This window comes from Ovis canadensis, chromosome 3 (assembly GCF_042477335.2).
Source record: "Ovis canadensis isolate MfBH-ARS-UI-01 breed Bighorn chromosome 3, ARS-UI_OviCan_v2, whole genome shotgun sequence".
Classification (NCBI taxonomy): domain Eukaryota; kingdom Metazoa; phylum Chordata; class Mammalia; order Artiodactyla; family Bovidae; genus Ovis; species Ovis canadensis.
Genome location: NC_091247.1, coordinates 227,816,318 through 227,831,801, shown reverse-complemented (window position 1 = coordinate 227,831,801; position 15,484 = coordinate 227,816,318). Strand labels below are relative to the sequence as shown.

General features: G+C 44.4%; 1 protein-coding gene across 3 annotated transcripts in view; it reads right to left on the bottom strand.

Moving 5' to 3' along the window:
• The window catches only part of ATXN10 (ataxin 10), a 145,589-nt gene that overhangs the window by 68,924 nt on the left and 61,181 nt on the right, over positions 1–15,484 (bottom strand). For all 3 annotated transcript variants that reach the window (XR_011256221.1, XM_069586165.1, XM_069586164.1), the window contains exons 8-9: positions 14,349–14,457; positions 12,019–12,188 (exon numbers count right to left, since the gene is read on the bottom strand). Coding sequence is in view for 2 of the 3 variants with exons in the window: in XM_069586165.1 (XP_069442266.1) it covers positions 12,019–12,188; positions 14,349–14,457 (279 nt within the window). In the remaining variant the exon portion in view is untranslated. The remainder of the gene's footprint in view (positions 1–12,018; positions 12,189–14,348; positions 14,458–15,484) is intronic.

The window sequence follows — 15,484 nt, the reverse complement described above, 5'->3', positions numbered from 1 at the left end:
TATTATTTTCTCTCCTCTCTCTTTTTCCTACACACACCCCATGCACCATCCCCAGCCCAGCTATTATTGCTTGGCAAAAATCATCCAGATCCTCGGCTCATGTTTCATTTTTTCAAATCCTTCCACTAAAAATAAATTTAAACTGCAATTATTAAAGCCTCCAGACCTTGGTTAGAGGGGTCAGGATGGTGTCCTACTCTGAAGTACAACAAAGAAAAAACTAACCTTGGTTGCTAATGAACTCAGGACACACTCCTGTCAGAGAGGAATACCAGAAGTCTACAGTCAGGCCTGTTTCCCTTAATAGAATTTTCTTCTTCTTATTAAAATGACTCATGTGCACTGTATATGACTATGGGCTTCCCAGGTGGCACTAGAGGCAAAGAGACCGCCTGCCAGTACAGGAGACATTAAGAGAGGCGGGTTCGATCCCTGGGTTGGGAAGATCCCCTGGAGGAGGAAATGGCAACCCACTCTAGTATCCTTGCCTGCAGAATCCCACAGATAGACAAAACTGGTGGGCTACAGTTCATAGGATCACGAAGAGTCGGACACAACTGAGCAGCTCAGCATGCATGAATGCCAAGTGCTCTTGAGAGATGACTATAAAAAGCATACGGGAGAAAGAAACCAATCCTTACTTTTACCAGCCAGAGATAACTGCTATTAATGTTGCAGTGTATTTCTTTGGGGTCATTTGGCCATGCATATTATGTGTTTGCATAAATATACATATAACAGACACAGAAACATAAAAAGTAGGTGCTCATGAGATATAATGTTATATGCTACTTTGAACTCCCACTGACCAGGATATCACGAGCACTATACCAACATGGTACCTGCTTTCTGAAAACATGATTGTATTAGCTGTATATCATATTACCATAACTGAGCAAAAGAGCCCCAGTGGATGGAAAAGTAGACTGTTTCTACTATTATCTACAATACTGAAGTCGGCATACGCATAAACACAGCTGACCGTGATGTAGCACTTATCCGATGTTTCACACGGGCGAGCTGATCTACCCCTCACAGCTGCTCTGCCATAAGATGAGTACAGAGTTGCAAAGGGGTTGAATATTCTGCTCAGGGTCATCCAGCTATGAATTAGCAGAACCCAGGTTTAACAGCAGTAGCAGCAGGTTTAAACCTATTTAGGCTGGTCTAAGGTCCGTCCAGTCAAGGCTATGGCTTTTCCTGTGGTCATGTATGGATGTGAGAGTTGGACTGTGAAGAAGGATGAGGGCCGAAGAATTGATGCTTTTGAACTGTGGTGTTGGAAAAGACTCTTGAGAGTCCCTTGGACTGCAAGGAGATCCAACCAGTCCATTCTGAAGGAGATCAGCCCTGGGATCTCTTTGGAAGGACTGATGTTGAAGCTGAAACTCCAATACTTTGGCCACCTCATGCAAAGAGTTGACTCATTGGAAAAGACTCTGATGCTGGGAGGGATTGGGGGCAGGAGGAGAAGGGGACGACCCAGGATGAGATGGCTGGATGGCATCATGGACTCGATGGACATGAGTCTGAGTGAACTCCGGGAGCTGGTGATTGTCAAGGAGGCCTGGCGTGCTGTGATTCATGGGGTCGCAAAGAGTCGGACACGACTGAGTGACTGAACTTAACTGAGGCTGGTTTGAGCCAGAGTGTCTCATTTACTTATAGTGAAATCTAGAATAACCTTCACTATTTCTAATCCATAAAATGTCCTTGCTTAATCTAAAAAATCAACTAAATACTATCTATATGTCTACAGGTCTATCTTTAACACTTTAATCGATTTCAGATTTATTCTGGTGTTTGTTATGGGTAAAGCTGGATTTTTTTCCAACTAGTTAATCAATCATCTCTCGTTCACATTCACACTAAACGTCTCTTTTCTCTCTGGGTTTCTGGGCTTTCCTTGTCGCATGCTCACTTCTTATAACTTCTCAGGTATCTGCTTCTATGCACGCTTCCACTAAACAATACATTTCTGTATACTGTTATTTTAACTTTAAAGTGTATTTTAATATTGTTAATTCCGCCATTATTTTCATGTCTTCTCAAAATTCTGAGTTCCCCCCTCAGGGGATTGTAATTGGCCGAACAGTTAACAAACAATGAGTCTAAAAACAAGTATCTTTACAATATTCTCTATTTTTATCTAGGAACGCAGCTTCTTTTCCCCTCACCTAAGTCTCAGATACCTCTTATTTTGGATACTGCAAAATAATGGTTTTTACTATTGAACCCAAATCCATTTAAAACCCTTACTGTTTAGAAACTGACCAGTTGGCCTAGCAAAGAAAATGGAATTTTTCACCAGGCTTTTACAAACTGCTGAGTCACCCCAGGCAAATGACTTTCACACTCTTTCTTTTGGTATGTAAGAAACGTGTAAATGATGCTTCTGAGAAATATGCATATCCCTGAAATGCAGTTTTCTACACTAATCTGAAGAAGTTATAGACTACTGAAAACAGTTCAACACGAATTAAGAAGTACAATCATTGCCAAGAAAAAGTCAGTCCCATGTGCACTGTTTTACAAAAGATGCTCCTCCTTAAGTACTCCTACAGGTTGGTCCAAGATTTCGAATGTCTCTTTCTCCAGCAAATGTGAACCTAGTGGAGCACAGCGGAGTTTGGGTCTGGAGGTCAGAGGTCAGCCTGTTACTACTGCTCCAAATAACTCAGCTACCCAAGGTCTGACTAACCAGTGAACAGGGCTCTCACCCTCTGCTCTCACTGCTCCTCACACTGCAGTTCGGCGGTATGGCAGGTGTTAAACCAGACTGGGTGTGTCCTGCCTGCAAAGGAGCATAGTCTCTGAGGAAGACAACGGTGGGAGCCACAGGAGAAAGCACGGCATGGAAGAGCCTGGCATGGGCTGGAGCCTGGTTAGTATGAAACAGACAACAGTGAGTCGCATGGTATTTCTGTATTTAGCATGACTCTTCCTTTGAAATAATGTTAAACCTTTTCTGCAGAAGAGCTCATCACTCTACAAGATACAGACAGCTGCAACACACTCAGCCATGGTATGTGTCCTCTAGCTAGGAATTTTAATTTCACTTACTGCAGCAGGAACTATAAGTTCAGGAAACTAATGGTGACGGTTTGATTTATGAATTTTGACATGTTTCTTGAACTCGGATTACATTACAAAGATGTGGAATTCTAAGCAAGCCAGCTCTTGTCTATACATTCAATCTTCAAATCAATAAGCTGGGATTCTGTGCAACTAGTTTCCGACAGAGGAAAACACACAGTCTAACTGAGATGGGCCATAAACCTGTAATTCAGAAGTCCCTTAAAACACTCTCAAGACTAAGCTAGAACCAATTCTGGAATCCACACAGAAAACCCTTCAGCTCTCTAGTCGACAATAACAAAAGGGAAATTCAACTGGGAAAGTGCTGGTAGTCAAACTAAAGAGGGGGAAAAAAAAAGGGTTCGCATGCTTTGCTTTCACTCTGCTTCCTCCCCAAAGTCCCATTTACTAGAAAGGTGATAAACACAGAGTGGGACTTCCCTGGTGGCTCAGTGGTCAAGAATCCGCCTGCCAAGGCAGGAGATGTAAGCTTGATCCCTGGGTTGGGAAGATCTCCTGGAGAAGGAAACAGCAACCCACTCCAGCATCCTTCCCTGAGAAATGCCACGGATAGAAGAGCCTGGCAGGCTATACAGCCCAAGGGATCACACCGAGTTGAACACGACTTAGCACTAATCAGCAACAACAAAGCACAGAGTATGGAATGGTCTGTAAATACTGTGAGATGCTGTGCACAAACGGCCATTTCAATAACCACAGTGGGGAGACGCTGACATGAACTACAGCTACTCGCTCACAGAGGGGCTGGAGGTGGCGGGGTGCGGGGGAAGGAGGAGGGGGTACTGTCAAATGCTTTACATGTAAGTGATCACATTTAATCCTTCCAACCCCGTAAGGCAGGTGTAACAGTTTCCATTTTACATGTGAAGAAGCTGAGATTCAGAGAGGTTAAGTCACTTGTCCAAATTTATCCTATACAGCTAAAAGGTGGTGAAACTGAGAGGTGATGTGGGCTTCTCTCAGCCTTGTCTGGACTCTCTGCACTACCCCAAGCTGTCTGTCTGTTGTAAGGCTTCCCTGCATACATCACTCATATTTATGAAGCCAAACGTTACAAGCCCCGGGAAGAGAAGAGCCAGTGCCAGGAGGACTCACTGCCAGGACACCTTCAATAGCCTACCTGGAATTCCCCAGTTAGTCAGGCGTAGAGTTACGATATTAAAGCTTCCTGTAAAAGCGGAAAAATATGTGCCTGGGAAAGAGGGCGGATTAACCACTATCATCCAGGAAGATCTAGGGCAAGGGTCTCATGAGGGAGTCGTCCTCAAGGGAGAAGCGAAGAGCAGTGGTGACGGCTGTGGGTGACTAGGAAGAAATCACTTTTACTCGCTAAAGTGACACCTGAGTGATACTCAGATCAACTTCTGTGTCACGATTCTGCCGGTGGTCAGTTTACGTGCATCACACTGAAGTCTTAAGCAGAAACAACACACAAGTGCTGCACTAGGAACTAGAAACAAAAACTGCTACGTGAATATACACGCACAAAAACTGGGGGTATCGGGCAGGGTGTAGAAAGCAGGGGAGTTGGGCAATGCTTAAGAATGTTCAATACACAACTGCGCTCATTTCATGTGCTAGCAGGGTTATGCTCAAATTCCTTCAAGCTAGGCTTTAGCAGTACATGAACCGAGAACTTCCAGAGGTACAAGCTGCATTTAGAAAAACCAGAGGAACCAGAGATCAAATTGCCAAGATCCGTTGGATCACAGAAAAAGCAAGGGAATTTCAGAAAAACATCTACTTCTGCTTCACTGACTATGCTAAAGCCTTTGACTGTGTGGATCACAACAAACTGTGGAAAACTCTTCAAGAGTTGGAAATACCAGACCATCTTATCTGCCTCCTGAGAAACCTGTATGCAGGTCAAGAAGCAACAGTTAGAACCAGACATGGAACAACGGACTGGTTCCAAGTGGGGAAAGCAGTATGCCAAGGCTGTATACTGTCATCTTGCTTATTTAACTCATATGCAGAGTACATCATGAGAAATGCTGGGTTGGATGAAGCACAAGCTGGAATAAAGATTGCTGGGAGAAATAACAACCTCAGATATGCAGATGACACCACTCTAATAGCAGAAAACGAACAGGAGCTAAACAGCCTCTTGATGAGAGTGAAAGAGGAGAGTGAAAGAGCTGCCTTAAAACTCAACATTCAAAAACTAAGATCATGGTCCCATCACTACATGGCAAACAGATGGGGGAAAGTGGCAACAGTGGTAGATTTTCTTTTCTTGGGCTCCCACATCACTGTGGACAGTGACTGCAGCCATGACATTAAAAGACACTTGCTCCTTGGGAAGAAAAGCTATGCCCAACCTAGAGAGCATGTTAAAAAGCCAGAGCTATCACTGCTGGGAAAGATGAGGGCAGGAGGAGAAGGGGACAACAGAGGATGAGATGGCTGGATGGCATCACCGACTCCATGGACACGAGTTTGAGCGAGCTCTGGGAGATGGTGAAAGACAGGGAAGCCTGCTGGGCTGCAGTCCATGGGGTCACAGAGAACCGGACACGACTGAGTGACGGAACGACAGTAACAAGGAACAGACAAGGCAAGGTAGAGAGGGGAGCGCAGAGAAGAAAGCTTCCCTGCACCAACCTCAGATGGTTTTGCAGAAAAAGCATCCTGTGATCCTCAGCTCTGAGGGCTAAATTAAGGTCAGTGTGATGAGTGCAGGCTGGGACATCCACAGGCCGAGCACAGGCCAAGAAGGCACATGCCTGCCTGCATAAGGGCTGAGCATCAAGGGCACCGCCACCCAAACCCACCTGACCTGCACGCGGGCATGCTCAGTCATGTCCGACTCTGTGACCCCCGTGGACAGCTGCCCGCCAGGCTCCTCTGTCCACAGGATTCTCCTCCAGGCAAGAATACTGGCGTGGCCTGCCATTTCCTCCTTCAGAGGATCCTCCCAACCCAGGGATCAAACCCATGTCTGCTGCACCAGCAGGCAGAATAGATTCTCTACCCCTGAACCACCTGGGAATCCCCAAACCCACTGAGAGCAGCACAAAGGGAAACACTAGCACACGCCTGTCAGTGGTGCTCTCTCTGCAACTGTAACAAATAAACGAGTCAGTCAACTGTCTAGGTAACTAGTAAGTTAGCCAGTAATCCTGTACAAAACAAGGACTGATCCCCACGAAGAGCAACGACCTAAAGAAAATAATTAGGAAAGAGCAACTGATTTTTTTTTTTTAAGTTTCATGATTTAACAGGCAAATATGCTGCTTAAGAACATTTTAAATAGAAAGAAATCATTCTGAAAAAGGATATAATGGTTTGCCTGTTTGTGGTTCCTCCCATATGGATGTGAAAGGCACCCCTCCCCCTCAAAAAAGGGATGTAAAAATAATCCTCTTATGAATGCTTAACAATCATTATTTACTCTAAAATTTTAATGAAAAAAGTGCAATCAGAGCTACAAAGCTTAAACTGAATTAAAATTTTTAATAACTGGCAAATATTTTATGCTATATATTAACACATATCCTGGCTATGGATAAATTAAATAAAAATAAGGCAAACTACAAATAATTACAAAAGCCAGCATTTAGCGGAACATTCATTTTTGTTTGAAAAAGTTATTTTAATTGCCTTTGTTTGCAAACATGGTCAGGAAATTTTATAGTAAAATGTAGGTTCCTTGAAGAGGAACAGTGTGTCTTACTTGCTTTGTATCTTCAGCATCAACAACTGTGCTCAGTATGTCATGGACACTTGACAGATGTTTTAAAATAAATTCTCATTCAAGAAACATCTACTGAATGCTTATATATGGCAGATACAATTGAGTTGCTGGGGGTCACACAGTGGGTAAAACATTTACTGGAAAATGCATCACAAAGATATAGAAATGAAACCTGCCTTCACAATAGACAAGTGGCCAAACAGTTCACTGTCTTTACATGGTGAACTTTTCCACATAGAATGGACTTATTTTTAAAATGAAGTCATGCCTGTAATGAAAGCTTTATGGGTGCATATGTTTGAACACATGGGATCAAACATATGTGTGAAAGCCAGCAATCTTTCAGTCAGGAGCAGAAGGGGGAAGACAAGACACTGAACAGCATTTCCACAAAAGCTTCAGCAGAATGAATTCAGCCACAACAGTGGATGGCCCACCTCAGCCACTATGAGTTCTTGGGGTGGGGGGGCAGTGTCAGGGAGAAGGCAGAGAAACTGGATCACCTGCTCATCCATTCTGAAGAATGCACTCAGCTTTATGAAAAAACCAAACACCGTGTTCAGTCTTTCTCCTATTCAATAATAAGCATCCACTTAAAGAGTTCATGACAATAGCGAAGAGAAGAAGAATGAGGAAGCAACAACGTGAACCAAGCGTTCCTTATTCTAACAAAGGGGAAGCGGGAGAGTGCTTTCGCCATGCTTGCAGCATTAAGACCCATGTGCTTCTCATGACAGAAACCAAAGCACAACCTCCATTTCAGGCCCACCAAGGTCTACAAGCAGCGAGCCAGCACCAGAGGCGGCAGGACACACCATGCGAGCTGAGCGCAGCCACAGGGAGAACAGCAGGCACAGGCGCTGCGCTGGAGAGCAGCCCCTACGGCGACCCGGGAAAGGGAGCGTGAGAGACTCCTTCACAGCCCAGGAAACACACTCCACCACGTGCAAAGCTGGGACACACGGAGAACCGGGGCAAACAAATCTCTGAGCACCTTCCAACTACAGACCAGGCAGCCTGACCCTCCTGAAAACTGCCCATGGACACAAATGGAAAGATTATCGCCCTTCCTGGCACTATGGTGCAGGCCAGCTCCCATCTGAGTTTACAGAGGGCTGCCCCTCCCCCACTGTGCCCTCCCCCTCAACTCAGGGACTCTGGCTGGAGCTGCGGGCGCCCCTGCATGCCTCCCTACTAAGGGGAGCACGCAGCACACAGCAGGGTCCATTCCACACATGCCAGCTGAATTAAACCATACCTCTGAACCTCGGTTTCTTCATTTAGAAAATGGAGACAATATCTTTTCAGCTTTGCCAGAGAGGTGTCAAAATGTTCCGAAGAACTAATGCAGAGGAAATGACCTTTGTAACAGAGAAAGGGTCACATAACTAATCACGGGGGGAGCCATCCGCAGGTGGGCACCACATTCAATGCGATGAACAAAGTTACACAGATAAGCAGAGACCTAGCTGGGCTTAAATGACTTCTGACCAAACCTCAGAACAGTCAGCAGTGCACGAAGATTGAAGGAAATATGTGCCAATAACTCTGGGATTCTGACTCAACAAGAAGGACGGTCCCTCCGTGCTCCAAGAGGGGAAGCTGCACAGGAGGAGACTCCGGCCTGCCTTATCCATCTAAGGGTCCCCAAGGCTAGGGCCACCCACAATTGATGAATGGATGACTCAGAGACAGAGACGTGAGCTGCAAAAGGGTGGCCGACTTGAACCAAGAGCGGATCCAAGGAGCCTGGTTAGCCTCCAGCATCTCAGGTCACTCAGGAAGTCTATTTAAGACATCTTCCCCAAAGCCCTGGAAAGCTTCCAGATGAGAAGCCCCATGGTAGAGGGGAGAGAGCACAGGCCCAGGCTCGCAGACAAACCTAAACTTTGCTCTGGACTCTGCAGATCACTAACTGGTGGCCTCTCCCTACAGTGTGCCTGGCAGAACCTGACTCCAGGACTAATGCAAAGATGAAAGAGGATAACATGTCCATAAGCACAAGGCTGGACAAAGCAGACACTCAACAAACCATCAGCCCCGTTTCCACTCTGGGTGAAGGATTAACTTCATTAAGCTTGATGATATAAAATCCCCCTAACACATAATGGCAATCCACTCCAGCACGCTTGCCTGGAAAATCCCATGGACGGAGGAGCCTGATAGGCTACAGTCCATGGGGTCACAAAAAGTCGGACACGACTGAGCGACTTCACTTTCACTTAACATATCTTTAGTCATGGAGAAAGAGCCAAATATCCTTCTAGGCCCGAGCCGCAGAGAAATGAGACAATCCAGATGCTATAACGAAAATCAACAGTATGGTGATCAGGACGTGCTCTAGAACCATCTGTTTCTCCAAAATGAACTCCACCCTCTGCAGCATCAATGAGCAAGGCTAACACCCAGTGAGTCACGGTTGTGATTCTGTGATAGCTTCTTTGGAAGGAGAACAAAATCCCACAAGCAATGCTTTCAGGCTAAGCTTTTTGCTGGTGTAGGTAAAAAATGTAGGAGAAACAGAGGCATTCTTACGCTCCAAGAACGAACGCCTTCATACCTTCGAGAGTGTCTGCTCAGAAGCCAGCAGAGCTATCAGCAACTGCACACAGGAAGGACACACCATTGACTTCCTGTGAGCCCCGCGACCTCTCCAGAGCAGCCCGGGGGCACACTCTGTATTTACTTACGCTGCAATCTGATCCGACCTCAGTAAGTTACTTCATAAGCCTTTTAAGGGTTACTACATTTTGTTCCTTCAAGAACGCAATCCAAATTAGCAACAAAAGAATAGATAAACACAAGAAACCCACCTCTTTTGTGCTCCTGAAGAAAGGCGGTCTTGGTCATTAAAAAGGTAAAGTGTTTTATTCTCTATCACCTTTCTCTTATAAAGATCAGCCCAGTAATTTTCCAAGGGTGGATTAGTAGTCTTCCACTCATGCCTGTTCACAGATGAGGAGTCACTGAAATAGCATACGTGTATAATAAAAGGGCAAGCTGCCCAGCATGTCTCTGCCACGTCCTGTAGGAACGATCCCAGTTATCACACTAGCCCAGGCTTTAGCATCTGAGGATGGCCACTCCATTTCCAGTCTTTTCTCTCCCCTGCTCTTTAGACTGGATGACTCCTACTGCTTTGCCTCCAAGTTCACTGACTGCTTCCTCTGTCCTCTCTACTGAATTGTTACCTTCATTCGGTAACATTTTTATATTTTATTTGGATACTGTATTTTCCAGTTCTAAGACTTCTGTTTGGTTCTTCTACATAGCTTCTATTTCGCTGCTGAGAAAAGCGGTCTTCTCTTTCACTCAAAGCAAGCTTTCCCTTGCATCCTTGTGCAGTCACAACTGCTTTGAACCCGCCTCTGTGTCATCACACACTCCATCTCCACCATCTTTTTTGTCTTGATAATGGGTTTCACGTAAGTTTGGGATGTAAGTTATCTTGGACACTGTGAATGCTATGGTATGGGCAACTCTAGGTTCTATTATATTCCTCTACAGAATACTGGTATCCTATTTGTTTCAGTAGGTAATTATCTTGGTTCAACTTAAACCGAGACTCTTAAGTTGGCGGCTCAAATTTCAGTGTCATTATGTTGTCCCTAGCTTAGCTGCTTGGAGCCTGACGCTGTGTCTTGGATTCAGGCACCAGCAGAGATTCAGGCGGTTGGTACCTAGTATGTAGGGCTTACTTTCTTCTTTCCAGGATTTCCACTTTCACTTTCCAAAAGCTGTGGCTGCTCCAAACTGTCCTTTGACTCTTTAAGCTAAAAGACCTATAGGTTTTCTATCAGAGCTTTAACTGCCCCACATGGCACACTCTGTGGTGCCCTTCATCCAAGTGTCATCTCGACTCCAAAATCTAACTTTTATCCAATTGGAATGTCTTCACATTGCTGTCTTTTGTCCACAGTTCACTACCTGCAGGAGGATCAGTCCAGTAGTAGCTTACAGGACCATTAACAGAAGCAGAACCTACACAACTTATTTTTTCCCCAAAATTTTTATTCACAATGCTGTAGGTCACAAATTCAGAAAGGGCTTTGCCAGGCAGGCTGTCCCTGACTCATGGCATCAGCTGGGCAACTGAAGAGCTGCACTTGGGACAAAGAAACTGGGCAATGACCTACAACGTTCCAAGCCAGCCTCTCACGTCTGTGCCCGCTGCCCTGGGGCTTGCTCACCAGCCCCTTTCGCTCTCCTCACTGCATTGCATGCTCCTCCATGCAGGCTTCTCCATGTGGACGTGGTAATCTCAGGGAATCTGCACTTCTCACGTGATGACTGGCCTCTAAGAGGCTAGATATGGAATCTACCCGACCACTTAAGGGCTAGACCAGAAGCGGTACCGGATCCCTCCCACCATATTTTATAACTCAAAGCAGTCACAGGCCTTGATCATCGAGATTCAAGAGGATGGAGAAATAAATCTAACCTCTGATGGGGAAGTGGCAAAGTCACATTGCAGGAATACATACACAGTGATAGATATTTTTGCAGCTATCTTGGAAAAATATAATCTGCCCCACATATGTTCAGTATCTGACAAAGCAAAACAAATGCCACCAAACAAAAGCAAGACTCTGGAAAGACACAGGCAGGCTGTTCAAAGAGAAGCATGCGGTCCAGCCCTCCAGCTATCTCTTTTTATCACCTTCTCATATTAGCAATACAATTACCCCTCAGCTGTTCAGCACAAAAGAGGTCTCCACCGGCAATCTGTTGAGTTTTCAGAGATTTACACTTAAACATTATATCCACGTCAGAGTATCTGGAAGAAATGCTTATGATGCATAAAGGCAGGGCACAGACGTCAGTTAAGATTTGTTTGTTTCTTAAGATAATGGTCCAAAAGAAATTCTGTTTATCCAATGTCTACTATGTGCTTGAAAATTTCTAGGTTCTATTTTTCACTCACGTGCTCCATATAATAAGTAGTATGTTCAAACACACAGGCTTAGGACACACACTGACTGTTTAATACAAAGGAGACTGGTTCAAACACACAAAGAGCAAATATAATGCAGAAATTATAAAAATAGAAACCCTAATACAAACAAATATGACACATTATGTCAAGCTGTGGAAATACACACATATACATATACTCTCTAAGCACTTCAAAGCTTCATTTCCAGAAAATGAATAGATTCTAAATCCTAAATACTATATTCTAAATAAAGTGGTATATGTATAAAGCATACTAAGAACCTTACCTTGTCTTGGTTATCTTTATTCTTGTAGCACAGATTCCCAATCAGGCGAATGAGGTGAGACTTGAAGCCCTCAGCCACGTTGGAGACGTCACCTTCTGGTTTAATGGAAGCACAGGCGCTGAAGACGTTTGTGGAGTCGCTGCCGGCCACGTGAATCAGGCGCAGAAGATCTGCAGCAGAAAGGATAAACTGTTTTCCACAGGAAGATTTTTGTTTTGTACTCAGTTCAGTTCAGTTGCTCAGTCGTGTCTGACTCTTTTGTGACCCCACGGACTGCAGCACGCCAGGCTTCCCTGTCGATCACCAACATCCAGAGCTTACTCAAACTCATGTCCATCGAGTCGGTGATGCCGTCCAACCAGCTCATCCTCTGTCGTCCCCTTCTCCTCCCACCTTCAATCTTTCCCAACATCAGGTTATTTTCCAGTGAGTCAGTGCTTCGCATCCGGTGGCCAAAATATTGGAGTTTTCGCTCCAGCATCAGTCCTTCCAAAGGATACTCAGGACTGACCTCCTTTAGGGTGGACTGGCTGGGTCTCCCTGCCGCCCAGGGGCTCTCAAGGGTCCCTTGTTTTGCACTAGATTCTCATAAAGAAATGTGATTTGTTTTAACAGATTAAAATAAAATACAGGTATAGTATTCTTGCCTGGAGGATCCCATGGACAAAGGATCCTGGCAGGCTACAGTCCATGAGATTGCAAAGAGTCAGAGAAGACTGAAGGGAGTTAGCACACAGGCACACACAGAATACTGAAAGCTTTCATCAAAGGAACGGTCAGAAAGCTCTTCAGCGTTTGCCTTAGAATTTACTGTAACGCTGACTTGGGGGGTGATAAGCTAAATGATTAGCCCAACCTGGACTTTCTGTTTATCCACACAGAAAGGTCAGCTAAAACTTTTCTTCCATCTTCCCTAGTACAAGGTTTCCAAATCCAACCTCTTTATGAAGGCGCTCATGTGATAGCTACAGTCAGTTACGTGTGAACTGCAGTGCGTGCTCAGTCACTTCCGTCGTGTCCAACTCAGCCACCCATGCACTGCAGCCGGCCAGGCTCCTTTGTCCATGGGCTTTCCCAGGCAAGAATACTGGGGTGGGTTGCCATTCCTCCCTCCAGGGGGTCTTCCCAACCCAGGGACTGAACCTACGTCTGCTGCACTGCAGGCAGATTCTTTACCATTTAAGCCACCATGGATGCCCCTCAGCTTCAGTACCTATCTGCAACGAGCCATAGGACAGACATCAAGAAGCATGCTGACACTGTCTTTCCCTTGCTCAGATAACCAGAAGGCAGCACAAGTTCTCTACCATCTGGGTGCACTCAGAAGAAACCCCTTAATACTATTATGCTCTATGAGAGCACCTACAGGCAGCCTGAGAAAGCGGACAGTCTTCCAGAGGTTTACAAACCGTTTCCACATTATCTCAGGCACCGCTCTCAACAAAGTCAGCAAAGGCAGGCCACTTTCCTGACCTGAAAACGAAGAAACCAGGTTTGGAGAAGCTAGTGACCCGGCAGTTGGGCTGACGACCCGCGTTTGCTCAGGCTCCACACGCATGCTTTTCCTGCAATAATTTGGTTTCTCAGTTTTGTGATGTCTTATTTTAACTATCACTGAAAGCACTGCATTCGAAATAAAGCACTGATATGAGATTCTAAGTATCTTCTAAAGTTCACTGCTAACTCTACCCATCTGGACGCCAATTCATCTTTCCTGGAAGATGGGTCTCCAGAATAAATGCACTGTCTTAATAAAGGAAAAAAAAAGCCAACAGCGAACAGTAACCACAAGCATGGCTAACCACAAGCAACAGGTTGTAAGTGAACTTATTACTTACAAAATAATATTTCAAACAATAGCTTCCCGTTTAAAACAATTTCCTTATAAGAATGGAATACGTAATTACTATGGGTAAGGCAATATTCTTCAAGTTCCCTAAGTGAAGCTGGGAAAAATCTACTAACAAGACTGGTAAAACGACAGCAGCATAAAAATCACCATCATCACTGAAACCCCCCCATCTTCTCATAACCCTCCCTACCCCATCACCACTGTCACAAGCACTACTGATGGGACACCACTCGGGGCGCCCCGCGTAAAAGGACGAGGGTCCCCTTCCACTGAGCAGGCGATAAACAGCGGTAAGGGGCAAAAGCCAGACCTGCTGCCAAAACACGACGAGTCCTTTCAAGAAGAAATATTCCCAAACATCTTAAAAGAAGACCAATACACTGAACATTAAGGATCTGTGCTTGAACTTTATACTATAGTATGACAAGTCAAAAGATTTTTTGATTAAAAACAACACTATGTGTGATATTTCACTCACCAATCACTCTCTCCAGCAAGCCAGGAAAAACCTGCAGATAGCCAAGCAGGTCAGTATTAGCGGTCATTTCACAAAGGACATCAAGAAGTCTAATTGTAGCCAGTGCCTCCTAAAAAGAAAAGAAAACATGACTTTCAAGACAAGCTAAGTGATGTGACTGTCACAAGTAATCATAGGAGACGAAAATGTTACAAAGAACAGTCAAGAGACAATGCTTGTAACACATCTAAAGAGACAACCAGAACGATCAAGAACAAAACACAAGTATTAAATATACACAGGAATAATTGTTTTCACTAACAACAGGTCTGCCATCAAGAACGCAAGATTATGCGGCTTCTTAGAGCAAAGAGTCAGAAAAGTTCTTATTCAAGCAAAAATACCTTCCAACAGTGGAATAAAAGTTCAAAATTACTAGCTATGTACATAACACTTATGCAAGTACTTTCTTTTTAAAGAATTCCCAGCAAGCAAATTCTACTAAGTAACCCATGAAATACATTAATTTCTTGTCCACAGGAATCTTGTAAAATGCAATGCCTGAAAGAGCTATGACTGCAATAACTTGGACTATTTCTGGGTAAATACAAACGTATATGCTATCCTAATAGTTGGAAAAGATAATATTATTTGACAATGTTCACATAACCATAAATAATTTATATCAAATAAACTACGTGATCAAGAAACCACCAGCTGCATGGCAATAGGCAGTCTAATTTTCAAATGCAATTTTATTATCTCAGATAATGTTCTTCAAAAGAAAAACAAGCTACCTCCTTTCAAAACTTCTAAATGTGTATTTATTATTCTCCAATTAGTAGACTATATTTTAATATAGTATTCCGAAATCTGACATAGCAATAAACACACATTTTTGGTATCTTTCACAGCTTTCATGTGCTAGTTTAAAAGTTAGGAGAAAATATCCAGATGCTAAGTCTGTTCAAAAGACTTGAGCAAAGCTATCCACTTATTAGCACGGCACTGGCATCCTCTGTTATTAAATGGGAAGCTGCCCAGACTGGCATCTTTAGACACCACTTCTCCTTGAGGAAGCAGCTGCCTGGCTGTAGGTCAGGATAGAGCACACATAAAGTTGCCCTGGACACCCTGTCATACCAGGGAGCAAGGCA